The following is a 27,835-nucleotide window of genomic DNA, read 5'->3' as shown; positions in this document are numbered from 1 at the left end:
CTATACATTTCTACAGTACCCAAAAAAACCAGAGAAATCCTGAATGAGCTCTCTGGGCATTATTGTAATGTAAAGCATTTTGGGGTAGTTTGTGTTAATGATGGTACGTAAAAGAAAGTTATATTGTATATAATACTTGAGGAAATATCCAAAGTGTAAATCAAGCTCTGTTAAAGCCAGTGGAACTATATTGATTTACATCAGCTTGGGTTCTTGCCCTACATCCTTAACCGGCATCTATGTCTCATGCTGAGTATATACTGTATGTTATGTAATCATGCACAAGACATGTTGGCCAAGAGTTTCAGATACTGGAGTCTTAATGTTAGGCTCCTAAATTCATATTTAAGCACCTGAACAAGCAGCCTCGTTTTTCAAAAGTGTTGCACTCCTCTGAACTCCCATTAAACATCAGTCAATAGGCTGTGTCTAAATATGGGTTTGGGAGCCTAACTTTCAGCACTTAGTTTTGAAAGTCTTGCCCATCGCAAATAGAGATTGTTTAAAAGCAAGATATTTTATACTTATACTTTTCACTTACCTGCTGAATCCAGGATTATGTTGTTCTTGTGGCAGTCAGCGGGACATTACTACTACTAAATGACTGGGATGAAGAGGCATGTCAGTGAGTGATGTTGATGCATAAAAGTATATCGAATATGGTGTGGCATTGATGCTTATTACCCCATTCTTGCTAATGCTTACACACATGCATAACTTTTAAGTACATGAGTAGTCGACCCAAAGTCTAAGTTAAGTGACTGCATAAGTGTTGGCAAGATTACATCTGTTCTTTGCCATTTGCAGTCATAATTTCCAGTTGTGATTACTTCGGTACTTATTTTGTATATCAGTCTTTGGAATAGGACATACTTCTGGGGAATAAGCCACAAGAATAAAGATCACATTTGCAACCATCCTTTACATACTGAAAACATAAGCAGGGTTGTCTAAACAGAAGGTATCAATGGATATTGAAAGTTACTCAACTCTTTACCACCACTCCATTGTAGTGAAGAATTTCATCACAAAATATCCTCTAAATTGTTCTTTATCACTTCTAAAGTATTTATCTATTTGAATGTAATAGTTCTTGGAGTGTGCTTACTTTTGTAAGTTTATGACAAATGAAACTTTTCCATATAATTTTATTATAATAAAGGATTCTCATCTGATGCTTATCCATAATATGTACATATGTAAAAAAAAGTATTGTATTTCAAAGACTACTGTACAGGAGAGGCTCAGGGATTTTCATGATTCCATTAGTAAAATAGATGTCATAACCATGTGAATACGATGCATATGAAACCTGCCATCCTTTTAATACTTACTGCCAGTGATTTCTTATTGGTAGTTCTACGGTTGTGAATGTTTTGCTGCCCTTGGGCGCAAGTAACATTTCTCACCACAGCTACATATCTAGAAGACTAGAACTGGTAGTCCATGCAGGAGTGGAAGACAGATTGAATGGGGAACTGGGACTGGCTGGAAAAGGAGACGGGAACTGACTAAATGAGAAAGGGAATAGATGACCTCCTGAGGTCCCTTCCAACCCTAATATTCTATTCTATGATTCTATGAGGAGCTTGGGGTGGTGAAGAGACAGGAGGGGGACAGAAACTAGTTGGAAGGGGTTGGGGGAAAACAGGCAGAAGAATCTCTACCCCACTATAGAACACTTCTCTCCAGAGCCTGGAATGGAACCCAAGACTCCTGAGTCTCACCATTCCCTCTACTGTCAGCAATTGTGTGAAGGCCACTGGCTTCCCTGCCACCACTCCCACCATACTGGATTGCATTTTTGTTCTTGTTTCAGTGTCCCTTTCAGAGATTAAAAATTATAGTCCTGAGATTTGCTGTATCCCTGGGTTAGTGACAAAATTACAATGTTCAACCAAGGAGTTAGTAACATACTTGCATACTGTGTAAAACTACGATCAATATACCACTGAAGTCTGAGAATCTGCTTTCCAATAGTGTGCAGCATTATTTTTTGTTCTTAATGGACTATAAAGCTAGGTTATTGCGATTATTATCTCACATGGGCTAGAATAAATACATAACTTTCCTAGCTGTAGCTCTAGCAACAAATATCAGTTACTGATATAATAAAAAGGGTTGTTTCGTTTTGCTGTTCCAGCTGCTGTAGAATGTACAGGGACAGCAGTAGAGATGCAATCCTCCTCTGCCAAGAATCTTACTCAGCAGCTTTTAAACGTGAAAAGTCTAAATACGCTACAGGCACCTTAAATATCTCTTGAATAGAGCTTTTATGGAGGATAATTCTTCATATCCTTCAAGCAGAGGGTGAAAAGCCTAAGCCATTGAAATAAAAATATAGACACCAGTATTGATGGTTAGCACAGCAACGTGAATTCTCCTTTCATAAGGCTTTCAACATCTCAATAGTCCAAGACCAGAGAGGACCAATGTGATAACATTGTCTGTCTTCCTGCATAACACAAGACTTAGAACTTCCCCAGAATAATTCCTGGGGCATATCTTTAAGAAAAGCATCCAATTTTGATTTAAAAATTATCAGTGATGGGGAAGTTCCAGTGCTTAGTTACCCTCACTGTTAAAAATCTATCCCTTGTTTCCAGTCTGATGTTGTCTAGCTTCAGCTTCTAGCCATTGGATTGTTAAACCTTTCTCTGTTGGACTCAAGAGCTCATTATTAGATATTTATTCCTCATGTGTATGTACTTATAGATTGTAATCAAGTCACTCAATCTTTTCTTTAAACTCAATAGATTAAGCTCCTTGAGTCAATCACTAATAAGGCATGTTTTCTAATCTTTTAATCATTCTCATGGTTCTTCTGTGAACACTATCCAGTTTTTCAGCATTCTTCTCAAATTATGGCTACAGAACTGGACACAGTATTCCAGCAGCAGTCACACCAGTGCCAAATACAGAGATGAAATAACCTCTCTGCTCCTACTCAAGATTTCCCTATTTGTGCACCCCAGGATCACATTAGCTCTTTTGGCCATAGTGTCGCACTGAGAGCTCATGTTAGTTAATTATTCACTTTCCTCTCCCCCCCTCCCCCCAATTCTTTTTCAGAGTCACTGCTTCCCAGGGTTGTGTCCCTCATCACATAAGTATGGCTATATTCTTTGTTTCTGGTTGTATTAAATCACATTGCTTGCTTGCGTCCAGCTTACCAGGTGATCCAAATCACTCTGACTCAGTGACCTGTCCTCTTCATTATTTACCTCTCCCCCAATTTTTGTGTCATCTGCAAGCTTTATCAGTGATGTTATATTTTCTCACAGGTAATTGATAAAAATGTTAAATAGCATAGGGCCAAGAACCAACCTCTACAGGAGCCCACTAGAAACGCACCCACTCAGTGATGACTCCTGGGTTATAGTTACATTTTTAGACCTATCAGTTAGCCAGCTTTTAGTCCCTTTAATGTGTGCTATGTTAATTTTATATTATTCTAGTTTTTTAAATCAAAATAAGGTAATAAGCCCAGGTATTTCAGTCATTCTCTATCCTAGCAGGTCAGCAAGGTGACTAACTTCTTTTCGTCCTGTGTGCTCTTCCTCTAGACGCTTGCACCAGATAGCTTTGTTGAAACTGCAAACAAAGTTATAATATTTCCCATCAAGCCTGGTGTGAGGGATGAGCTCTCCCTAGAAGTTCTTATTAACAAACAGGCAATATGGTAATCCCTGCTCCTGTACCTGAACATTTTTCTCTCTAGGCCAAACCTGTCTCTTGGCATCTTAATCTAGGCTGGCACCATATGCCGTGGCTTGCTCATGCTCTGGCCAGGGAATGGAAGGTGGGAGAACATAGTTTAAAGGAATGAATTAGCAAATTACTTTTAATTATAATGAGGACATGACTAAAAGAGCCCCCCACTCACCTTGATTTTTAGGAGCTCTCCCTCTCAGGACCTGTAAATGATCAGCTTTTGAAAATCCATGCAATGGGCTAAACTTCTCAGGGGTGTCCTTTTACTCCTCCCCCTTCTTCAGCTCCTCTGAGACACGCTATTTTTATTTCCTGGAGAAGAGAGCATCACCAAAAACTTTAAAAATCATGCTTGCCTCCTAACACTTAATCCTTTACCTCTTCATACAAACAGTAAAAACCTCAACAATTAATGTCATTGAGTTTTAATCCGCTATTTAAACATGTCAGTTTTTGCAGCATATGGGAAGCAGATAGACAGTCTCAGCAGTTTGTCCACAGAGGTTAATCAAATAATTGTGAAGATGCTCATTTCCTATGTTGGATACCCACCATTGTAAGCCCGGTGCTTTGTCAGTTTACTTACTGCTGTTAATGTTTTTAACATCTTTACAAGTGTGTGCGTGTAGTACTGTGCACTAATATGGTCCATAGAGACAACAACAGAAACCCCCGCAATTATTCAAACTACCTTTAAGTTTCTGTTTTCTAATAGATCATTGACATGAATTGTGAACAATTATCCAGCAGTGTGATTAAATGAATATTAATTAACAGCACTGTATCTCAGATAATTACCCCATATCATCCTGATCAGATAATTGCTTAACATAACTGGAGAAGAGCTTCTAGGAAACAATGAAAACACTGATGTTCTCTGAATACATTGATGAAATCTATGGGTATCTATCAGGTCTCGTGCACCCATTTCATAGAGTCCACACAGCTTCATGTTCTGACATGCCACATCCTTGCTGAGAACGGCATAAATCCAACCTATTGTGTCTGTCTTTGAGCCAAAGTCATGTAGTGGGAAACTTAAGAGAATTGAGGGTCATCTGAGACTCAAAGACCCATTATGTTTGGTATAATCAAATATTGGAATCCAGAAGGGAAACTTCATAAGAGGCAGATTGTCCTCACAACCCACATTCCATCCAGGATAATGCTTGAAAGAACTACCAAACAATTTGCTAGTTGAAGGAACATAAGAACACCCATGCTGGGTCAAACCCAAGGTCCATCAAGCCCAGTATCCTATCTTCTGACAGTGGCCCATGCCATGTGGTTCAGAGGGAATGAACAAAACAGGTAATCCTCAAGTTATCCATCCGCTGTCGCCCATTCCTAGCTTCTGGCAAACAGAGGCTAGGGACACCATTCCTGCCCATCCTGGCTCATACCCATTGATGGACTTATCCTCCATGAATTTATCTAGTTCTTTTTTGAACTGCATTATGTTCTTGGCCTTCTGTTACAGCGTTGGCCTTCACCACATCCTTTGGCAAGGAGTTCCACAGATTGACTGTGCATTGTGTGAAGAGATACTTCCTTCTGTTTTTTTAAACCTGCTGCCTATTAATTTTGTTTGGTGACCCTCTAGTTCTTGTGTTATGAATAAAGGGCTATATCTAATAGCAAGAAAAAATTCTAGACAAATAAGGCAAAGGATCCATCATTAAGGTTCAACATCATAATCCTAATGGTAAACAGCCCTGAAAAAGAGAACAGTGAGAACTGAAATTTCTAGTAGATGTCAGTTGATGGATCCTGCTTGATAACTTCAGCTTTGAGTGGCATAGATGTCTTTCAAAGTTTGAAGCATTTCTCTAGCCCAGCTACCATTTCTCCTTTTCAGAACCTCCTGGCAGCAGTGAAAGGAAAGGTCTCCTCAATTTGTTAATCCCCTCCAAAGCATCCTGGCAGCTGTGTGGCATTGGGGAAAGGAAAGAGGTCTCTGCCACCTCATTCTTCACCTGTATTTTTTTTTGTTAGGGGGAAGAGGAGTTGTCATACTTTAACTCCAATACCTGCTTCTGCTTTGGGCTTTCTCCAGCAGCATAAAATAACATTCTTTTTGATAGTTTTGCAGCTGGTCAAAGAGTTCTGAACAACAGAATCATTTTTAGTTTCAATCTATTGCTGCTTCATAAGTAACAGACACTAGAACTGTCTGTCTACAAGAGAACTGAAAATAATGAATTAACCCCTTTCTAACTGTGCCCAGTGACCAAGATGAGCAGCAGTATGATGAGAACTGTGTTGCACTTAATATAAAGAGAGATAACTTGGTTGCATATGCTCTTGAAAGCATGAAGTGTTAATAAGCAGGGCCATGACCTTCAAGCCTGATCATCATTGTCCCATTAAAAAAACCCCATGAATTTGTCCATTCCTGCTTGTGGCTTTTTATTACCACAATCCAAACTGCAACAATAATTGTTATTTTGTGGAATCTTTGACCGTGATGATAGTGGCTTGATACATGTGGTTGGTCTTGGGAAAAGGAGTTTTATTTGTGCTGAATAACTCCCATTGTGGGACTCATTTGGAATAATGTGGTACTGTATGGGGATTGAAGTTTGGGTGTTGCTGTGTGCTATCCACAATATACTTACCTTTTGGAAGGGTATCACCTTGTATCACACAGATGAACTTCTCTGGATTTTAGAGACTAAAATGCTCATAATGCTATAGTGAAAGCACCCAAAGAAATGTTTTTCTGCTTTTTAACTGAATTCAACCCTTTTAGTAACTTGCTGTTTATTTGCTATGTTTATTGTAGAATGGACAGCAAATTATGGATGAACCTATGGGAGAAGAAGAGATTAATCAGCAAACTGTAAGTAAAAGATTGCAAATGTAAGCTTTATTTTGTGGTACATTGTTATAGGTCACTCAAATACTAAGGGCTGGCTGTAACTCTCCTAGTGTAAGCCCTGTGTTCCTTAGGCCTAAATTGTTTGTCATGGATCTATATTTTTGAGGAAAAGCTCTCTTCCTCGCTCACCCACTGGTTCAGTAGAGTGTCCCTTGTGTTAATTTCAGTACTAAATTGAATTGCTTGTACAGTGCTCCCAATATTTTTGGTGTGATGCAGGTTTCTCTATGGAAGGCACAAAGCTATATCTTGTAGAAGTCAGGGGAAAACCATTGCTCTGACAACTGGAAAGGGCACAGATGTGGCACTTGGTATTAGGTGGCTTTTGCTAATAGGGAAGGGATGTATCTTTCTTTTTTCCCCTTTTTGGACAGAGGCAAAGGTGACTGACTTTAGAAAGGGAGATAGTTTTCAGAATTTCTGGGGTGACAGGTGAATTCCTGGATTCTATCTACCTTACAGCACCCATTATACCCAATGTCAGTGAAGAAAGCACAACAGCTGTTTTCTGCTAAAATGATTCAGTGCAGTAGTTAAGAATGTTGATGGTGTCAGTTGATTACAGAGATTGACATTGAGCTAGTAGGTGCTCTGCAGGTTACAGCATCAGCTAATATCAAGAACGTGAACAACAAATTCCATTGTCGATGTACATATGCGTGTGAGATCAGATTCTTTTTGGCTAGAAGTGACCATCAGGCCTTGTCTGCATTCTAAGTGCCCTTGCAGCCTCACCCAGGGGCATAAAAGAGAGAGCAGGCCCATCCACCCCTCAGTTCCTTCTTACTGCCTTGGCTGTGAAATCAAACCATTGGCGGTGTTCCCTTAACCTAATTGCACAGGGCACAAGGTATCTTGGTTATTAGCTGTATTGGTATTAGTTAACATAATTAAATTTCCTTTTGCCCATTGGCCTGTAATACTTATTTATTTATTTAGCATATTTAGGCAATCAGTTAGCCTAGCCACCCTCTCCCTCTTTCGTTTAGGGGCAGTGGGATCATGGCAGAAGCCAAGAAACCAGGATTTAAGAGGTTTCAAATGACATTTCCTTACCCATCAAAAATGGTCACTCTTAATGCCTGATATGTTGTAGGGAAGGACACATTCTTGGATGATTATCTGTGTGACGGTTTTTTTCCAAGCCCACCCAGAGAACAAGGGCAATGAGGCTGAAACTTTTCCTTCTGGAGAAGTCAACGAAAGCTGTAAAGTAATGGAGATCTTTGGAGAGCCTCAACAGGCAAGCTAGTTGCTCTGTCTGTGACCTGGTGAGCTGACACACCCTCCTCCCCCCTCCTCCCCCAATCAGGAAGACTTCTAGCATGCCCCACCATGAGAAGTCTTTTAGCAAATCAACCTGATCAGCACCATCATGGGTACCAGAATCGAAGACCTCTAGACATAAGGGCTCTAGGAGAAGGGACTTCTCTAAAAAGCCTTATTCAGCCCATGCTCCAGAATTGCCATTTTGGGTCGCAGCCACAAAATGCTCTTGCCATACTTCTGCACCATCTCGTACCATCCTCAGCTTGAATACACATGGAGCGCACAGACCATACTTTACCATCATCCGTGGTGCGTTCCCAGGTTCCCATGGACCTCTGTTTAGGCCCGCTGGTACAACCCAGGCTCCTCTCCCATGGGAGACTCATGGCTGACTTCCCTCATATGACTTTCTACTGTGGGTGCCCTTGTGGCGCCATTCTTGCTTCCTACCTAAGGTCTCCTCAGAAATCCACATCAATCAGGACATTTGACGACCAGTATTTTACCCAAAGCCTCATCCTTTGAGGGAGGAGCCTAGGCTCCGTTCCCTGGACTTAAGAAGGACCCTTGTCTTTTATTTCAAGAGAACTGGGCCTTTCAGGACTTCCCCCAGACTCTTCATCTCCTTCACTGAGAGAATGACAAGACAACTGATTTCTACTCAGACTTTCTAAGTATGTTTCACTGTGTATTCAAGCTTATTACAAAGATTTTGAGGTGCATCCCCTTCCTAGAGTGACTGCACATTACACCAGGGACCAATCTTGATAGTCCTTAAAGATGTATACGGAACCATAACTCAAAGAAGAAAGAGAGGTTACTTACCTGTATAGTAAATGAAGTTCTTTGAGATGTTCTTAGAGATCTTTTGTCTGTGTGGGTGCTCCAGCACCTACTTTCCTTCCCTTCTGCTGCGGAGTCTCTTTGGGCTTCGTAGTTGAGAAGGAACTTGAGAAATGGCTGGTCCTCCTCTTCCAATATACCCTCCCACCAGAGCACAAGAGGGTGTAGGGTGCAGTCACGGATCTGTGGACACTACTGGCTAAAATCTCCAATCAGGAGTGCCTGGGCACGGGCAGTAGCACGTCCGATAGTGGAGTGGCCATAGTGTTAAAACATGTAAAAACTCCAGTTACTGTACAGGTAAGTAATCCTTCTTTTGGGGGGGAGACGATATTTAGTATTTAATATCATAATATTGTATTTTTAGAATAGATGAAATCTGTAATAGCTCTCTAGGTGTACATGTGTGTCAGACATATTAATGACGTATATGAAAGTAAAGAAGTATTGCAGCAAATTTCATCTCACTGATGCATCCTAATATAATACTCCTATGAAAGTCAGCATCACTGGTTCTTTTTGTGCTTTTATCATCTTTTTAAGAGGTGCAAACAGCTCCTCAGATCCTAGTAATAAATTTAGACTTTGAGACCAGCATGAAAAGTCAAATACTTCTTGTATTAAAAAGCCTTTGGATGGAAGTCCTTACACCTCTGCTTAATTGTATCTAGCTGCTTTGGCTGTATTAACCATACTTCATTGTAAGGACAAAGCTGTTGCACTGTCTCTTTCTGGTTAAACTAGGGCATTCAGAAGGCCAAACTATCTCCTCACAAAGAATCTCAAAATGGATCTATGACGAAGTGGAAATGTTCTTAATGTTTTGTCTGAATACTGTGTGTACCTCAGTTTCCCCTATGTTGGTGGTGGGATAAGAGTGTGTGATCGTTGCAGAGACCCCTAGAGGGCAGGCGTGACTGACGATTGCCTGGGCACAGAGAATGGCCGACACTGAATCCTGGCAACTGATGGTTGGGCCCCCTCCTCTGCAAGAATCAGCCGGAAGTGTTGGAGAACAAAATTAGAGGTGCAAGCCAGGTGACTTGTTTGCCCAGGAAAGAGACGAAGGAGGCGGGGCAGCAGGTCCTGATTGAGGCTGGCTGCAGGAAGCTAGGCAGTGTCCTGGTTTGGGACTCAAGGAGAGCCCTGGTCTCTAGGGTCTGGATCCCTCCAAGGTGGACTTTGCTGAATGTTCCTGATTTCTGTGCTGAAAAGCTCTGTTCTACACTGTGATCCTGTTGACAAATAAACCCTTCTGTTTTACAACGCTGGCTGAGAGTCACTGCTGACTGCAAAGTTGGGATGGATGGCCTCTTTGGTTCGTGTAAGTCTTCCCCAGGTGTCCTTTCCAGGTGGACTCACTGTGGGAAGCTCATGGTGTGAACTGGGTGCTGCTGAATGATCTGAGGTCAGATACAGGAAGCACTGAAGCCGAGGAGGCTTTTTGCCCTGGTGATAGTGTGCCCTCAGGGTGGGGAGACACTACACACGCTAGAGTCCTGCCTGACCGAGACTGACTGTGACAGGATCACGCAGTGCATCTTTGTGTTACTAGTTGGCTGGTACTGAACATCAATGCCTGCTGCACCAGAACTCAGGCGATTTTTGTCTGGCTCAGATGTGCCAATATCAGAGACCTGCAAGGCAACAATGTGGAGTAACTTACTTTTATCAAGCACTGTGCCTTAGACATAGCTGCTAGGCCAGATGTCCGGGGCGCAATTTAAAAAAAAAATATTTTAAACTGGTTAAATAGGTAAAAACTGCGTGATACTCTCTTTAAAGGATAATGTTTGTGGAGAAGCCAACCAATTGCATTCGATCATTAGATTCAAATAAATGAGTACATGTAGCCCTACTCCTGGCTTGACCCCAGTGTTGTCTTCTGTATCGTGGTGGTACAAAGACCTTTTCTGCAACATATAGAGAGTGGACAGGTCCAGTGCCTGGCTGTGCAGCCCCTACACAGCACTTACGTGGTGCAGAGGGCCTTGCACATGGCCCTCCTCACCTAGGTGAATTTCCTTCTCCAACCTTCTGCATGCATGAGTAAATGATTATAAATGAACTGTATAAGCAAACTGCATTCCCTTGGAAAGGAAGCTAAAAAAATATTGATTTACTATACCTTTAAAATACTTCTTAGTTGAATGTTCAGACAAACTCATATAAAATATGAATATCACATGATAAACTTTAAATTAGTATTCCTGTTTGGCTTAACAGTTAGTATGTTGTTTAGCAACTTTATTTTCTGAGGTTTTTTTTGTTGTTGTTGTTTTTTGTGAGGGGGGGAACCAGGAATAAATAGCATCTTAACATCTGCAACAGCATTTTGCTATCAGTCTACTTAGTGTGGAGATCAGCACAGGAAGCCTACTATCAGCTACATGAATACTACTGCCTTCCATTTTTTTCTTTCTTTACCACAGGGGGCGGGGGAAGGGGAGGGAAGGGGAAATCAGGCCTCGTTTTTCTAACAGTATCTGACTCGCCTGACAGGAAATTTTCTAATTGCTGGAACAGCTAGTAGCAGCAAGAACATTAGGGTTTGGTCTTCTCTGTTAAACTTAGGATCACTCAGTCAGAATATTTAAACATTATGGTTTCTTAGCCATGTTTAAGTTTCTGGCTCTACGTATTCGCTCTATTCGGGTAAGTTTGGTTTCTAATTTGAAATAATTGAACAAAAGTTTTGCATTGTGGAAACTGTAGTTAAACTGATAATTTTTAAGGTGGATTGTGATATTTACTGCTCTGTGAACTACATCTATGTTTGAACTAACTCGTAAACTTCTGATCTCTCTAAATTTATTATTTATGTATTCAATTCATATATTTTTTAAAACGTAGTGGAAACCTTCACCTTCTGTTAAACTTAAGTTCAGAGTAGCATTTCTTCAGGAATATTTTTGACTGTTAACAGCATATTTTACAATTTCCTGGGTCAAATTCCAGGTTTGTTTTAAACTTAATACTTAGTAGTTAGCTTTTGATATTTTTGCAAAGTACTATACAAATGCAGTTTAACGTATCTTGGAATATAACTCAAAGAATTTTAGTTTATAAATGACATTAAATGTCTTCCTTTTAAATATTAAGAAGCTAGTAGCCGACCGCTTATAAGGAAAAGTGACACTTTTTTGCTTGGATTATAGCTAAGATTTTAAGAGATTATATGCCTAGCTCAATTTAAATGGTACCAAAGACAGCAATTTTTAACTTTAACAAATTGTGCATTTTTTATATTTCCTTTTTTTTTACATAGTTTAATGGAACCTTCTAGGCACACAATTGTTTTCTCTTACACAATTTTCTAGTCATAAAGATATATGCAATATTCCTATGTAAATACATACCGTAACATTTATAATTTTATTGTCTCTGAAGCTCAAAAACGAATTTTCATATTGCCTGACTGTTCCTCCAATGAGTCTAAGCATTTTTCAGTTTGAAGAATTGCTCATGTGTCTTAGGATGCTGGTATTACTTTTTAAAATGTTTTTAAAAATTAAAATGCAAAATTGTATGGAATTGATAAACAGAAAATTGGCCAAGATTGACTTGCTACTTTTTTTTAGCAGCATTGCTATATATTTGAAGTTTTGAGGGCTTTGAAATGTTCCATAGAGGAATTTGTAATATGATTCATTTGACCAAACCACTGTGTATATGCTGTTGCTCAGGCAGGATAAATTTTAGTATACCTCTAAAATAGTTTTTTTGTCAAATTTAATAAAAATAGAAATTGTGTGTGGTGTCAGCAGCAGTAGACTCTAAATAAAATATTGTTGTTCTGTCATCGGGTTGATACTCCCTCCATTTTTCTCTAAATTTGTGGGTACTGCATATGTTCAGGAAATTTTTCTAACCTCACTGGGAGCTGAATTTCTCTTTTTAATAGAAAGAATGTTTAACTGCTTTCACTGAAAGTGCTCACAAAGAATAGGATCAAAATTTGTGAACTTTCCGTTGAAATCACTAGGAAATGCAAGTTATACCCTGAATGGTTTTTTTTCCTATGCTGACATCCATAGTCTAGTTCATGCGATAATTTTGTATTGTTGAAAGAAAAATATGTAGTTTTAAAATATAATGTAGTTTTTTTATGAATAATACCTAGATTAACTAGATGATCATAGAAATTGTACAGTTTTACAACTGATCCTAAAAGAAAAGGAGTACTTGTGGCACCTTAGAGACTAACCAATTTATTTGAGCTCACGAAAGCTTATGCTCAAATAAATTGGTTAGTCTCTAAGGTGCCACAAGTACTCCTTTTCTTTTTGCGAATACAGACTAACATGGCTGTTACTCTGACAACTGATCCTGAAATTCTACTTCACCCTTAGCAGTGGGATTTCACCCTGCTGCTGTACCTGGGGAACTTAGTTACCTCCTCCTTCTCCCTGTCTCTGTACTTCAAAGTCTGGAGACCAAAGGAACTTTGAGGGAAGAAGCATCTTTAGAGTTCATCTCTCCCAGCACTGCTGGAACCAGATATGTGACCAGAGGGCCTTATCTATGGTATGTCTACACTACCCAACGGATCGGCGGTCAGCGATTGATCCAGTGGGGGTCGATTCATCACGTCTAATCTAGACGCAATAGATCGATCCCTGAGCGCTCTCCCATCGACTCCTGTACTCCACTGCTGCGAGAGGCGCCGGTGGAGTCGATGGGGGAGAGGCAGCAGTTGACTCACCGTGGTGAAGACACCATAGTAAGTCAATCTAAGTATGTCAACTTCAGCTATGTTCACATAGTTGAAGTTGTGTAACTTAGATTGAAGTTTAGAGGATTATATGGAGAGTGATTGCTATTTTAAAAACACACATAACAGTGTTACCACACTATACGCACTTTAATTTTGTTTTTAATGCAAAAAACATTTCTTAAACTCTGGCATATCAGATAAAAGATGACTGGTTTGCATTTTGTACAGTTTGTTTGCTTTTACAAAGTTTTGTTTAGGGGGGTATTTTAGTTTTCTAGATAGCACTGAAGTGATTTGTCCTGACATTCATAGCAAGCTACAGAAAGTAAATGCATCTAGGAGACTTCCTGACTTAAGGGAGGGGAGGAAAAGGAAATTATGTATGAGTCAGGGCGCTGTGCCAACATTGAGTCATCCTTTTAAAATCACTTGATATCATTCTGTAGGATTAGTGTCCTTAACAGTGGGGTACCAGAACATTATTATTATGTAACTTCATTAACAGACACTTTAAATGTACTAAATGATGTTGAAATTATTCCCTATATTATTATTTTTCTATTAGAAATTTCATATAGTGTATTTTCAGTATAAATCACAGAACTTTGCCAGATGTAGTAATTGTAATTGGTAAATGCATTCAGGGGTTAAAATAAATAGGCAGAGGAAACTTCCAGCCGTGCTTGCAACAGACCCAGGTAACTTCCCACAATGCTTCTCTTTTCATATAGTTACCATTATATAGTTTCATTCATATCTTTTCTGTTGATGAATACTCATAAGACTTGAAAAAATCCATTTGCCCATAGTGAGTAAAACTTTTTCTGCTATTACCTTTCATAGAATCTAAGCTTTCCTGTACAAAAACAGTTTCTATCCTTTATGGCTGTCCAGATAACACTTCCAAACACAGACTAACCCTTCATGCCTGACTAACTCTAGTAATGTTACTTTTAATAAAAACAACATTGACCAATAAGTACAGTGTACATTACAATAACAAACTGTTGCTCTCCGTGGCAGGAACTATTAATAAGTGCTATGGGGGAAAAGGTAAGTTTTCAACTCTGCAGAAATAGTTTAACTCATATTTAGTTATGAAATAGATTTTCATTTTAGAGCTGGTCTTTTATCTTTTGTTCTTATAGAAAGTTGACAGTTCTTACATTTTTTTTTTTTTTAATAACTCCTTTTTTGTTGGAAACCAAACCAGCAGAGGAGCTCAGTCTCAATGTCTGGTTTCTGGTTCCCATTTACATAGAAATGGATATTGGATCTACAAAAATAAGGTAAGGATTCCCTAATTGTGATCCAGACATTCTAATTTAAAAACTAGCTCTCTACAAAATTAAATTGTGGCCTATATCAATTGGATTTTAAAAGCTGTCTCAACTAACAGATTTCAGAATTCAATATAATTTTAAATGGGGAATCATCCAATGGAAGAGATTCTAGTAAGAATTTAAGGCCAGAAGGGACCACTAGATATTCTAGTCTGATCTTCTGCGTTTCACAGGCCATCAACATCACCCGTGTAGTAAACCCATGGGGATCTGGACGTGCCTCATTGATATTCAATATATTAATGATCTGGAAGAAAACAATATTGTTGGTAACGTTTGCAGATGACCCAAATTAATTGGAGAGTAACTGTCTTCTCAGTTTTAGAGAGCCATCTGATTCACACTATATGCTAGTCTTACTTAAACCTGAATTTTAATAGTTAAATACAAGGTTGTACATCTAGAAACAAAGAATGTAGGTCACACTGACAAGATGGGAGACTGTGTTTTGGAAAGCAGTGACTCAGAAAAGGACTTCTAGGTCATGGTGAATAAACCCTCTAAACATGAGCACATGGTGCAGTGGTTAAGAGAGCAAATGTGGTTCTTGTATGTATAAACAGGAAAATATTAGAAGTAGGTTGGTGGTATTGCTACAGTATACAGTATTAGTGAACCATTACTGGAGTACTCTGTCTAGTTCTACTGTCAACACTTCAAAAAAGGATGCTGAAAATTGGAAAGGATTCAGAAAAGAGAGAAGAATAATTTACGGTCTGGAAAACCTGCTTTACAATGAGAGACTAATCAGCAAAGTCTGTTTAGCTTATCAAAGAAATGGTTAAGCGGTGATTAGATCAAAGTTTATAAGTACCTGCACATGGAAAACATTTCAGATAGTAGATGGCACTTTAATGTAGCAGAAAGGGGCATAACAAGATCAGCTGAGGGAAGCAGAAGCTGGACAAATTCAGACTAGAATTAAAGTGCCAGTTTTTAAGTGAGGATAAATAACATTTGGAAAAACTTACCAAGGGGCGTGGTGGATTTGTCATCACTTTAAATATTTATATCAAGATTGAGTGTCTTTCTAAAATACATGCTCTAGCTCAACCAGAAGTAATGGGCTTGATTCAGGTATCACTTGGTGAAAATCTATAGACTGTTGCCAGAGATCAGACTAATTGATCACAAATGCCCTTTCTGGCATTACAATATTAATCTAATAGTTTTTTAAATGTCTGTAACCAACGACAGCTCACATCTCCAGCTTGGTCTTTCAGCTTGTCTTTTGCGTTTGCCTATTGAGGTCTGATAGCAACATAACTCACTGGGATTGGCCACTTCCGTCTGTTCACCTTGACCAAAAGTGGATTGGAGGGGAATATGTTCCAAAAACTCTTTAACATTCAACACCTTCCTTTAGGGCAGGGGTGGGCAAACATTTTGGCCTGAGGGCCACATCTGGGTATGGAAATTGTGTATGAGAAAGCTGTGTGAAATTACAATAGTAATCACCTGCAATCTCAACAAAGGAATTTCTTCTGAGTTGCAGAGAGAATTGTGAATAACTTCTCATTGAAACAGTTCTCTCCTCTGACCATTCTTTGGTCAGTCTGTCAGCAATGCTTGCTGTTCACATACAAACTCAAGGGTGTAATCCTGTGTCCAGAACTGGGTCAGCATGCAGGTTCAGATGTGCCTGTTATGGCCATCCATATCTCATTTCTCTCACCATAAAATATAAATTGACAGACCCTAGATCTTTTGTCGTGGTCCCATATGTTGTTTTGGAGGAAATAGGTTTAGCAAGCTAACAGTTGTTAGTAAGTATTCTGAGAGCAAAAATTCTCAGATCTTTGTCTCCCAATTCAGACCTAACAGATTTTCCAGTGATGTGCTACAATATCTAAAGAATGCCGAACTGTTGGCACAGTACTTACAGCTTGCTTTAGAGCTGCTCCATTGTGGACCCAGTGCCTTTTTCTTGTGCGCACAAGACTTGGTCTCAAGTGTCTGAACTGTTCCCTTCCAAAGACAAGGAATGGTGTTGGTCTTCATCTTTAAAGTCCTGAATGTTTTGGGGGTCAAACATGAGAGGGATGGAAACTATTACTTCTGTTACTTAATCCATGGAGGTAGGCACCTCTTCACCTAATCTAAACACTATTCATGAAGCTTGAAGAGAGATCTCATACTGCAAAGACAAAGGAAATGAAAGAAATCCACTAAACTCCACTAGAACTGCCTATTCCTGGAATTCTTGAGAGTTCTTCACTTCCATATTTGTGCAGGTGAAAGACCCAGAGTCTCTCTTCTGGATTTTGAGTGGAGTGTTCTCTTGTATTTTATTGTAAATAAGTTAGTGGTTATCACGTTATTAGAGATGAGTTAGGTTTTACCCTGTCTGAGAGTTTCTTTCAGTTTCAGTTCCAAGGAATGCCTTGATCACCGGGATTCCAGCCTTTTGTTTCCTGCAATAAGGTATGTCCATGAGCAACCTACACTCAAGAAGCAGACTGCCGAAAGGGCAAGATCCTTGGCACTGAAGTCTGGTAGGCATATGATTAAGAATAGTGTGTGGTCTAAGTCTAAGCACTCCTCTGCTTTGGTACTGCAGAAAATGGCATCATTGACTCCACACTTAGGCAGGCTTTGCTGAGTCCAGAGCCAAAAGGAGCTCCTCCCATGTGCAAATCACCGCACTGTACCAACATTGTCTTGGTACTGACCACACCAGAGGTACTTGCGGCTGCCAGGGAACTCTTGACCCTGTTGGTGCTGGTATCTCTGGCAGTACGAGAGTTGATGCTATTGGTGCATCAACCCAACAAGAACACTACAGCGCTCAGTACTGTGCCAGCCTCGTGTACACCTGATGGGTGGCCCTTCAGTACTGTCAAAAGGAAAACCCATGGTGCTTGCTTTTCTGTGGGCCTCTCCAGTTCGGCACTGATCACTGGAACTGTCTGAAACTGCACCTCTGTGGTGAGAGGAAGGAGAGTCATCTTCTAATTGGAGGTCGGGTCCAACGTTTCCCATCCTCAGAGCTGTTCTATATTAGCCCAGACTGCAGGATGTTAAGCACTGGAGAAGTGAGATACACCCTTCAGATTATTTCTACCTCCCCTTCCCTTTTCAGGGACCCCTCTCATGAAGAACTTCTGGTGCAGAAGGTTCCATCTCTCCTTCAGATGGGTGAGAAAGAGGAGGTTCCACAGAATTTAAGAGGGAAGGGTTTCTGTTCCTGTTGTTTCCTAACCCTGGAAGCAAAGGGAAGTCTCAGATCTATTCTACACCTGCATCAGCTTAACAGCTATCTGAAAGAAAAAGTTCTGTATGGTCAACCTGGCATCCAGCATTCCCTGTCTGGAGACTGGTATACTGCCCTTGATTTAAGAGACGCTTACTGTCATGTGTCAGTATACCACGGGCACACAAAGTTCTTTAGGTTTGTAGTGAAGCACTCACATTACCAGTTGTGGTGCTTCCTTTCAGCTTCCCTGCAGCTCCTTGAGTGTTTGTTTGCAAAATGCATAGCTAAGCAGAGTTCCTGAGGAAACTAGGAGTGCAGGTCTACCCTTATCTGGATGACTGGCGAGTCAGGGGTCAGTCCAAAGCCCAGGTTATATCCAGCATTCGACTCATTCAGTCAGCATTCAAGGCCTTAGACCTATAGATCAATGCAGGCAAGTCTACCCTGTGCCCAGTACACAGTATAGAGTTTATATGGATGGTGTTGGACTCTACCCAGGCCAGAGCATCCTTCCCAGTCAAGATTCCAATCTCTAGTGACACACCTGAAGCTTCCTCCAGTCAAAACAGTCCCAAACTGCATGATGCTCCTAGGGCACATGCCTTCATGCTCATATGTAGTACAACATGAGACTGCATCTCAGACGCCTCCAAATATGGCTGACCTCAGTGTACTTGCTAAGCCATCTTCAGCTGGATGCTGTGCACATGGTTCCTGCATGAATACTAATTTCCCTGAATTGGTGGTTGGACCCTCTCAATGTTTGTGTAGTGTCCCCTTCATCTGCCCTCAACCCTCAGTGACTCTCGGCTGTAGGGTGGGGACCTCATGCCTCTGAACTCAGGCTCTTTGGTCCTTTGAAGGAACTCTCTTCATATCAACATCAGAGAACTCTGGGTGATTCATCTTGCCTGTCAGGCTTTCCTTCCCCATATGACAACTTCCTCATATAACAAAACCTGTTTTGTTCTTACAGGCAACACTGCAGCTATTTTTTACTTCAGTAGACAGGGAGGAGCTCACTCATCCCTCCTTTGTTAGGAAGCAGTTCACCTGTGGGAATTTTGCATAGCCCATTCAATCAACCTTGAGGCCTCTCATCTTCCAGGGATGCAGAACAAGTCAGCAGACTGCCTGAGCAGGTCATTTTTGAGTCATCATGAGTAGTCTCTTCCCCCAGAGGTAGCCAGATGCGTTTTCCAGCAGTGGAAGACTCCCCAAATAGACCTATTTGCAAATAAGTCAAACAGAAAATGTCACCAGTTCTGCCCCCTCCAAGACCAGGGTCTGGGCTCAATCACAGATGCCTTCTTTTCCCACTCCTACCCAGAGTGCTACTAAAAGTCAAGTGCCAACCATGCTTAGGCTATATTAATAGCCCCAGCATGGCCCTGCCAACACTGGTTCTCCACTGTACTGGACCTCTCAGTGGCATCTCCAGTCTCATTCCTGCTGCAGCTGAATCTAATCTCCCAAAACCACAGTCAGCTGCTCCACTCGAACCTGCAGTCCCTTCATCTAATGGCCTGGAAGTTCCATGGCTAAATCTCAGAAAACAGGCTTACTTGGAGGAAGTAGTAAAAAAACTCTCCATCAGGGCTGCCTACCTGTCAAAATGGAAGCTGTTCTCTCTGAGATTGTCAAACTGGAGTCTGTCTGCTGCACCTGAAACAACAGGGCTTAGCAATTTCCTCTGTCAGGCTTCACTTGGCAGCAATACCAGCTTTCCACCCTCACATGGATAACTCTTTTTTTCTGATGACATGACCATAAGATTCCTTAAAGAAAGGTAAGGAGTACTTGTGGCACCTTAGAGACTAACCAGTTTATTTGAGCATAAGCTTTTGTGAGCTACAGCTCACTTCATTGGATGCATACTGTGGAAAGTGTAGAAGATCTTTTTATATACACACAAAGCATGAAAAAATACCTCCCCTCGCCCCACTCTCCTGCTGGTAATAGCTTATCTAAAGTGATCACTCTCCTTACAATGTTTAAGATAATCAGATAAAGAAAGGTGGTACTCTCAATTAAGGGAACCCATTTGCCCTTGAGACCTGAACTTGGTTTTGTCCAGGCTTTAATGGGACCAACATTTGAGCCTTTAACAATGTGCTCCTTACTATGTCTTTCTTGGAAGGTGGTTTTCCTAATTGCTGTCACTTCTGCCAGAAGGGTCTCTGAACTGCGTGCCCTCACATCTGAACCACCATATACAGTCTTTTTGAAAGATAAGATTTACTTAAAACCCAGATGAGGGTGTATCTCTAAAGTAGTTTTCAAATTTTCATAAGTCAGTCAACTTACCTGTGTTTTACCTAAAACCACATGCAAATTTTGTTGGTCTGTCAGACTGATTGTGGCTCTAGCAAACAAAGAAAGGTCTTCCAGGCTCCTTTCAAAGAATTTTGTCTTGGATTATTTCTTGATCTGGCAGGCATTTCACCACAAGTCAAACTGACTGCTGATTCCACAAGATCGCAGTCATCCTCAACAGTATTACTAGTTCAGATCCCTATCCAGGACGTTTGTAAAGCAGCAACCTGGTCATCAGTGCACACTTTCTCCTGCCATTACACCATCACCCAGTACTCTAGAGATGATGCCAAATTTGGTTGAGCTGTTCTAAAGTCCGTGTGTACATGAACTCTTGATTCCTCCACCTATATTACTGCTTGGGAGTTGCCAAGAGTGGAATACACATGTGTAGTCACTCAAAGAAAAAATGGTTACTAACCTTTCATAACTGTTCGAGATATGTTGCACATGTCCATTCCACAAGCCATCCACCCTACCCCTCTACACCGGAGTTTCTGGAAAGAAGGAATTGAGGAGGCTTGGGGTCACCTGGGCCCTTCATACTGATGCCAGCAGAGTGCAGCAGCAGAGGATGCTCAAGCTGCCCGGACAGGAACCACCGAGGGGAAAAACTTTCAACAGCTGTGCAGGGGACGCATGCACACCAACAGTGGAATGGACGCGTGCAACCCGTCTCAAAGAACAACAGTTACAAAAAATTAGTAACCACTTTTTCACTAAATGAATTACAAGCTTGTTTTATTTGACATCTTGCTTCTTAGGAAAAAAATAACTTGCTTAATCGTTGTGAATTGAGCGTGAATGCACTGGAAAAAGAGGATTTTTACATCTTTTTTTTCATAAAGGTACATTTTCTGTGTTTTGACTTGCCAGAAATTGTGTGATGGTTAAATTACAGATTAATATAGTTATTGTTTACTAATTTACTCATGTTCTATTAAATATTTTCTTGTGCCGTCATCGTTCTAATTACATATGGAATATAAAAAAAATCAGTGTACTCTTTTGCTTTGGTCTTATTAAGAATCTGTCACCAAATCAAGCAAGTTACTTTAACCAATAGAGATGCTTACACTTACAAGACAGTTATATAAACATTAGAAATGCATGTAGCAGTTAATGTAGAAACTTAAAGCTTTACAGAACTCTTGAAAGGCATCTTAAGATAAAATGGCAAGCTTTTATATAGGACGTGTAGGATGGAAGAGTTCCAAAAAGCCCATCTAGGTCTATTTTCACTTCACCCATTTGCAATCCTGTAATAAAACATGCAGTACAGTAAAAGTAATATGTCAGTCTCTGATTAATGATGCCTGCACCCCACTATGATACTAAATGTCTTGTGTTATGAATATACATTGTTCAGTCTGATTTTTTTCATTGAATGTCACTTCAAAACAGCAGCACAAAATGTCAGCAGAAGGGCTGTTGAAAGACTCATCAGAAAATCTTCAGGAGCCTTTTTTCTCTTTTTAATTAGGGCAAATGGGCAGTTGAGTGTTTTGTTAGATTAATCTCTAGAATATGGAGGGGAAAAAAAGAGTATTCAAAATGTTTTTACACATACACTCAAATATTAATACCAGATTATATTAGTTTTCTCATCAACATAAACAAAATTATAATTTTATTGACCGGTAAACTTATTGCATTTTCTGCAAACCTTTAATGCTTTGCCTAACAAAGAAGAGAAATTGTGAGTAACATTACTACTCTGTTGTACAGGTTGAACCTTTCGAGTCTGGCACTCTCTAGTCCGGCAACATCCATGGTCCGGCATGATTTTATTTCATGTTTTTTATGCTTTATCAACTTATTTCCTTGTGCCAATACAGTAAAATTGTGTAACAACACTAACACTTTGTTATGAAGAGAGCCAGTAAGCCTTAGCTAGGCGGTGTTGCAAGCGTTGTTTCGTTTATTCGCCTTAGCGAGATTAAAATAAAGAGACTCACTCGCTACAATATTGACCTCCCGTGGTTCGGCAAATCCTCTTGTTCGGCACTGGTCAGGTCCCAAGGGTGCTGGACTAGAGAGGCTCAACCTGTAGTACATATTGCTACAATAGTTCACAGTTCAGGTGGAAAGTATACAAGCAAGCATCAAACAGTAATTAATGTAAAACCACCAGCTACTTTCCATATTCATTTAAGATATTAAATGAACAGAACTTCTAACTTCATTGTCACGCTATGTGACCCAAACCCGGAATTAAAAATATGTAAATAAATCAAAATATAAAAGAATATTTCTTAAAATCCAAAAATTAGGCTGGAGGCAGGACTAGGATGTGGTTAATGGTTATTCTTGTTAATGTGAATTGTTGACCATCGTTATACTTCTTTTGAGCTCTTTTTCCTTCCTTTTCTCCCTGACCTATAATTTATATAAAATTTTGACTTTTTTTTGTAAACTTGTCATCAAAATATTTTTTTTAAAATGCTTATTTTGGTAGAGTCTGAGGAATATTGTCACCACTTGTTTGTGTGCACAAGTGATTGTTAAAATGACATCAGATGGAATGTCTAGCATTGTGGAAAGAGGAGGGATTATATTAAATTTGTTACCACTCAAGATCAACTCATGTTGCTTACAGCTGGTATTACTGTTCTGTTCTGTTAGACAACAGCAGCTTTACTGGGCTGATATTTTGAATGTTATAATAAAGCATGGTGGACTCCAGTGCATTTCCTATAGTTTTATTTGTTCTCTCCAAGAAAACTAATATCTGAAATGTATGTACTGATCTTCTGACAAGATGATTACTGTCTAAACTATTAAATTTCATAGGCAATGTGTGTCTCAGAGTTCCTTTAGGAAGACTAACTATGAATTCAGGCATATTAAAGCATTTCAGTAACAATGTTCACAAAACCAAATTATTTTTAAACTGCTTCCTTATTAATCTGTTGCATTCAGAGCCAGTAGTTATCTCAGTAAAATTGTTTTTCATAGTCTCTTCCTATGGATTCCTTATAAAAAGGATCTATGTTGTGGATATATATCTTTGTCTCAAAGATTCCTTAAAAGCCCAGCCTGGGGAAATAAGTTTCATACTCCAGGCTTGGCTTCAGTGTGCCAGAGCAAACTGTTCCTGATTTGAATTGGTGGCTTTAATTTGATTAGTTAGATCATAAACAAGCAGAGAATTTTAGGTATCTTAAAATCTAGTTGGAACTACCATTCTGATGATGGAAAACTAGTTAAATTTGAGCAATGAATTTTCTAATTTTTTATCAGTGCAAATTAATAATATAGCTACAGAAATATTGTATATTAACTGTAAGGAGACCATGAACACATAGTAAGAATTTACAACCTTTATGTCAAAGTCTTTACTGTAAACTACATCATAGGTGCCATGACTGAAAATTTCCTAGGGGGAGTTCATAGGTGATGGTTTGTAAATTCAAATGTCCAAATGATACAACTGCATAACTATTATAGTTACAACTGGTTATAGGGTATTTTAGATGGATTGGTCGAAATAATGTACAAAAAGTTTTTGTGAACAAGATATTTGTAAATGAATTGAAACGTGATCTAATTATGGACAACTTCAATAAAAAAGTACATGAAAACTGCTATTTTGAAGAAAGTTGAGAATTAAAAATGAGAATTAGGAAGAACCTGTGAGTCTGCACAAGATACTCAAAACAAATACCTTCTTTGACCTTTCAGTGTAAATTCAGATAATGCATATGAATAATGTATAATGTAATACCAAACCTCAAGGCTCCTGCTTCTCTGGGATTTTTCAGCAATATGAAAAGTGCTCAGACAGTTTGCTCTTCTGTTTCCATCTCCTAAAGGTCTGAGGTCAGTTCTCCCCCTTAATGGGTTACCCAAGAGGTATTCCCAAAATAACACTATACACATCTGAGTCCAGATATCTTAAATTAAAGCAATGTTTATTTGGCCTCGAATGTAAAATAAGTACAAAATATATGCAAGAAAGCATATAGTTTAATACTAGAATAGAAATACTGCTAGATGCACACACAATTTAGAATATTTCCAGCACTACAACTGAATAAGGTATTTATCTTGCAGCCTAAAAGCTGTGAGCTAGTATTCCCTTACCTCTTTCCCGTATGTTTTTGGTCCAGTTTGTGACCAGTTGCTCAAAAGAAAAATTTAATCAGTCTTCTATTGGTGAATTTTGCATGGTTAATCATGTTTAAAAAAAAAACCATTTCTCTGGTCAATTTCACCCTTGTGAATCAATAAACAGTAAAATGAAAGTGTTCCTCCTCTTGAACAAATTAACTTCCAGTACACCAGGTGTTTCATTCTTTGAGTTAGCTTTTTGTTTCTGTGTCACTGTTCTTGTTTAAGCACCAGTGTTGTATTTGATACTGTGAAATATGAATACAGATGTAGTTGCTGCCTTGAGGAGCTTACAATCTTAAGTTCTGATCCTGCAAAGACTTAAGCATGTTCTTGCTTTTCTGTTGCCTCTCAGATGAGACTCATATGTTATAATAAACTCATTAGTGTGTTTCCATCACACCTTTGCTTTATTAGTATACAAACTCCTCCAAAATCTAGGGTAATTGTGATAGCACACCTTTAGGGGAATTCAGTACTTTTTTTTTTTTTTTTTTTTTTAAGAGTTGTATAGCAAGGGAAATTTATATTTGGAAACAGGTTAAGATACAGTGGGGGAGTGGGGGGAATATTCTTAATCCAGGATAAGCGTGTTCACAGAGGGAGTTATTCCAGAAAAGCTTTAGTGCTTTAAATTCACACCTTACCTTATTCTGGAATAAGTTCCCAATGTAGACAAGCCCTAACCATCACACTGTGATACTGTTAAAGAAATGAATATTAATTCATTGTCATATTATATTTTGTTTCCTTGTAAACTTTATTTAGTAACTGTGAATCTCACTGTAGGGAGAGCTGGTAGCAACCACTATGTTTAAGTTGCCTAATGCCATTACAAAAAAAAGATTACCTTGTTTATGAGAGCTTTAACACATCCATTGTTTGCAGCAGGCATTTGAGTTCAACATGGAGAAACCGCTGGAGCGAGGGCAGTGCCTGTTCTTTGTCTTGTGACATTACATTAAGGCTTTGCTGGAATATAAACTGTTGAAAATCTGTTTCCTTTTGTCATTTGCAAGACTCCAGAAAAATTGTGCCAAAATGACTGAACATGAATATTCTAAGTGTGGGCTGATGCCACTATTGCAGCAGAACACACTAGGAACACTGGGAGCTGCCAGAGCAGCCATAGTGGGAGTGGAAAAAGTTGGGGGAGAGTTACAGACTAGGCTTCCTCAAGACCTAGTACCTAGTCCATTTTTTCCTTTCTATTCTCGAGGGCTACTGTGTGAGGCAGGAGCTCCTCTAGTCCCAGGGAAGGAAGGGAGAGAGAAAGCCCGGTCATACCCAGCACCTGGCCTCAGTGGCTCATTTTCCTTCCCACTTCCTGTCCCTTCCAGGATAACAGCTGCCAATTAATGTAGTTTACTACTATTTGAATGACAGAACTATCTGTGCTGCAGTATTGAAGACCTAAGATTCACTGATGATGATAGGGTGGGTGGAGTTTATTCCTTTTAAAAACATGCACACACATTCACACCCCCAAGTAAGGAGCTCTTACTTTAAAAAACTACGTTTAAAGAATATTATTTAGGTAGCAAAGTCAAGCATTCAAACGTTAGGAATTAGAAAATTTGAGGTTGACTGGCCAACCTAAATTCTGCCTCTGTGGGTATCTGCATGATGATAGTCTCTTAAATACACACACCATTTTTTCCCATGGTATTCATGCCTCCTTCAGCACACAGGATGGGCGCGCAGAGACAGAATTAGGTTATGCACTGTTGTATGAAGGCCTTAAGAAAAAATTTGGGTAAATGGTATCTTTTGAGAGGAACAGGGTACCCAGGGCAACCAGGGGTATGAAAGCTAGTTAAATCACAGTTGTTGTATTAGTTTAAAATCAAGTTTCTTCTTTGATAGTAATATTCCTTTGTTTTCTTGTGTTTCATGCACCTTATTTGTGTTTTCTAGAGTGGTACTGGTAAAGCCAGTTGTCTAGCCAACCACCTCTGTTGAGCTGAGCAGATAATGTAGTCTGTGGAGATCCAGGTCTCCATAGAGCTGGTTGGTGCAGGAACAGAAAATATCTACAGTCAGTATATACTCAGACAATTCTTCCGTAGTGTGCTATTCCCTCACCTGGAATTTTGTAAAACTACAGTGGAAAGATTAAAAAGTACCTAATCCCCTAATCACACCCTTAATTTAAAGGTTAAAAATGTATAGGTTCACCTGTGAATAATTCTATCAGAGTGTTTCTGTCATGCTCTCTACAACAACAGAGTGGAAGGCGACCGCATTAAAACAAATATTTCTCCCTCCAAAAACACCACCTTATGGATAGTTTCTGATGCTAGGGGAATGTCCGGTAAGCATTCTTAGCCATTTTGCACCAGAAATCGACATCTGCTCTTATTTCTGTTTTCCTATTTTTAAAAAAAGGGGGGGGGCGGGGGAGAAGCTTGTATTGCACATTAAGGATGCAGGTTCTCTATTCTAAAGTCCATACTATATGTAAATTTGAAAAGGATCCGTAGACACACTGTATGTTCATCCACATGCTTATGCAGGACTAGAAGTAAACTGTAAATAGGATTAATTTTACTCACTAATGACTCTGGATCTTTTTAATAAGAGTTTTTCAAAAAAAAAAAAAAAGCCCGTCTGTGAACACACGGGGGGGGAATGGGAATTTCAGTGCATTTCTAAATCTGTTGTGCTCAAGCGGTCACATGTAAAATGTACATGTTCAGCTGTAGTTCATGCACTTAAATGTATAGAACTGTCAGAAATAGTGCTGAAAAAGCCAGATCTAGTCAAATAGCAGATCTATGGTGATAGACCATAAAGATGGAACAAGTGCAAAATTTGGAGAACAAACATACAACTAGATTTTGCTGGCCTTGATTAATAATAATGTAATCATGTTTATTACCATAGTGCTTAAGGGCCAACCAAGAACGGGGCCCTCATGTGCTAGGCATGGTACAAAGGGAGCAGTAGACCATCCCTGCCTCTAAGAACTTAGTCTCAATAGACAAGACTGACACAAGACTGTGGAGAAGGAATATAGCGCACAGAGCGAACAATGTGGTGATAGCAAGTGTGTTACACAGTTTTTTAGGGGGAGGGAGATTTACTTGGAAGGGGATAAGCAAAGTGGAAAGAAAAAGGAAGAGGGGGATGAAGGAGACAGAAGAGGGAAAGAGGAGCAGATTCAGAAGAAGTGAAGAGACTAGCGGGAGGGGTAAAACAAAGGCGGGGGGGGGAATGTTTTCAGATTAGAAAATAGTTGTAAAGGCAATTTTGATGTTATCCACAACAGTCCATGGGAAAAAAGTAAGAATGTAGAGAAAGTTGCACAAGCAGTTAAATGTAGTTTTGGCATGTTTGTTGTCTTTTGTCTTAATTAGTTGGATAGCTTGCAGTCAGTGCTGTTTAGGCTGCCAGTAATGGATGAGAATGTGGAAGATGATTCTGTTTTAGAAGTTCTGATG

General features: G+C 39.6%; 1 protein-coding gene across 4 annotated transcripts in view; it reads left to right on the top strand.

The window, feature by feature from the left end:
• RPS6KA3 (ribosomal protein S6 kinase A3) overlaps positions 1-27,835 on the top strand; it is a 125,814-nt gene that overhangs the window by 3,835 nt on the left and 94,144 nt on the right. For 3 of the 4 annotated variants that reach the window (XM_084614259.1, XM_084614258.1, XM_084614257.1), the window contains exon 2: positions 6,500-6,556. In XM_084614259.1, coding sequence (XP_084470385.1) covers positions 6,515-6,556 — 42 coding nt within the window. In that variant the 5' untranslated portion in view covers positions 6,500-6,514. Of the gene's footprint in view, positions 1-6,499; positions 6,557-11,270; positions 11,363-27,835 lie in introns of those variants that run through there. The other variant, XM_084614260.1, reaches the window with a different exon arrangement.

The sequence above is a fragment of the Lepidochelys olivacea genome (assembly GCF_965140295.1).
Source record: "Lepidochelys olivacea isolate rLepOli2 genome assembly, chromosome: 1".
NCBI lineage: Eukaryota > Metazoa > Chordata > Testudines > Cheloniidae > Lepidochelys > Lepidochelys olivacea.
The sequence above is the reverse complement of the archived record's forward strand: the minus strand, read 5'-3'. Positions and strand labels throughout refer to the sequence as shown.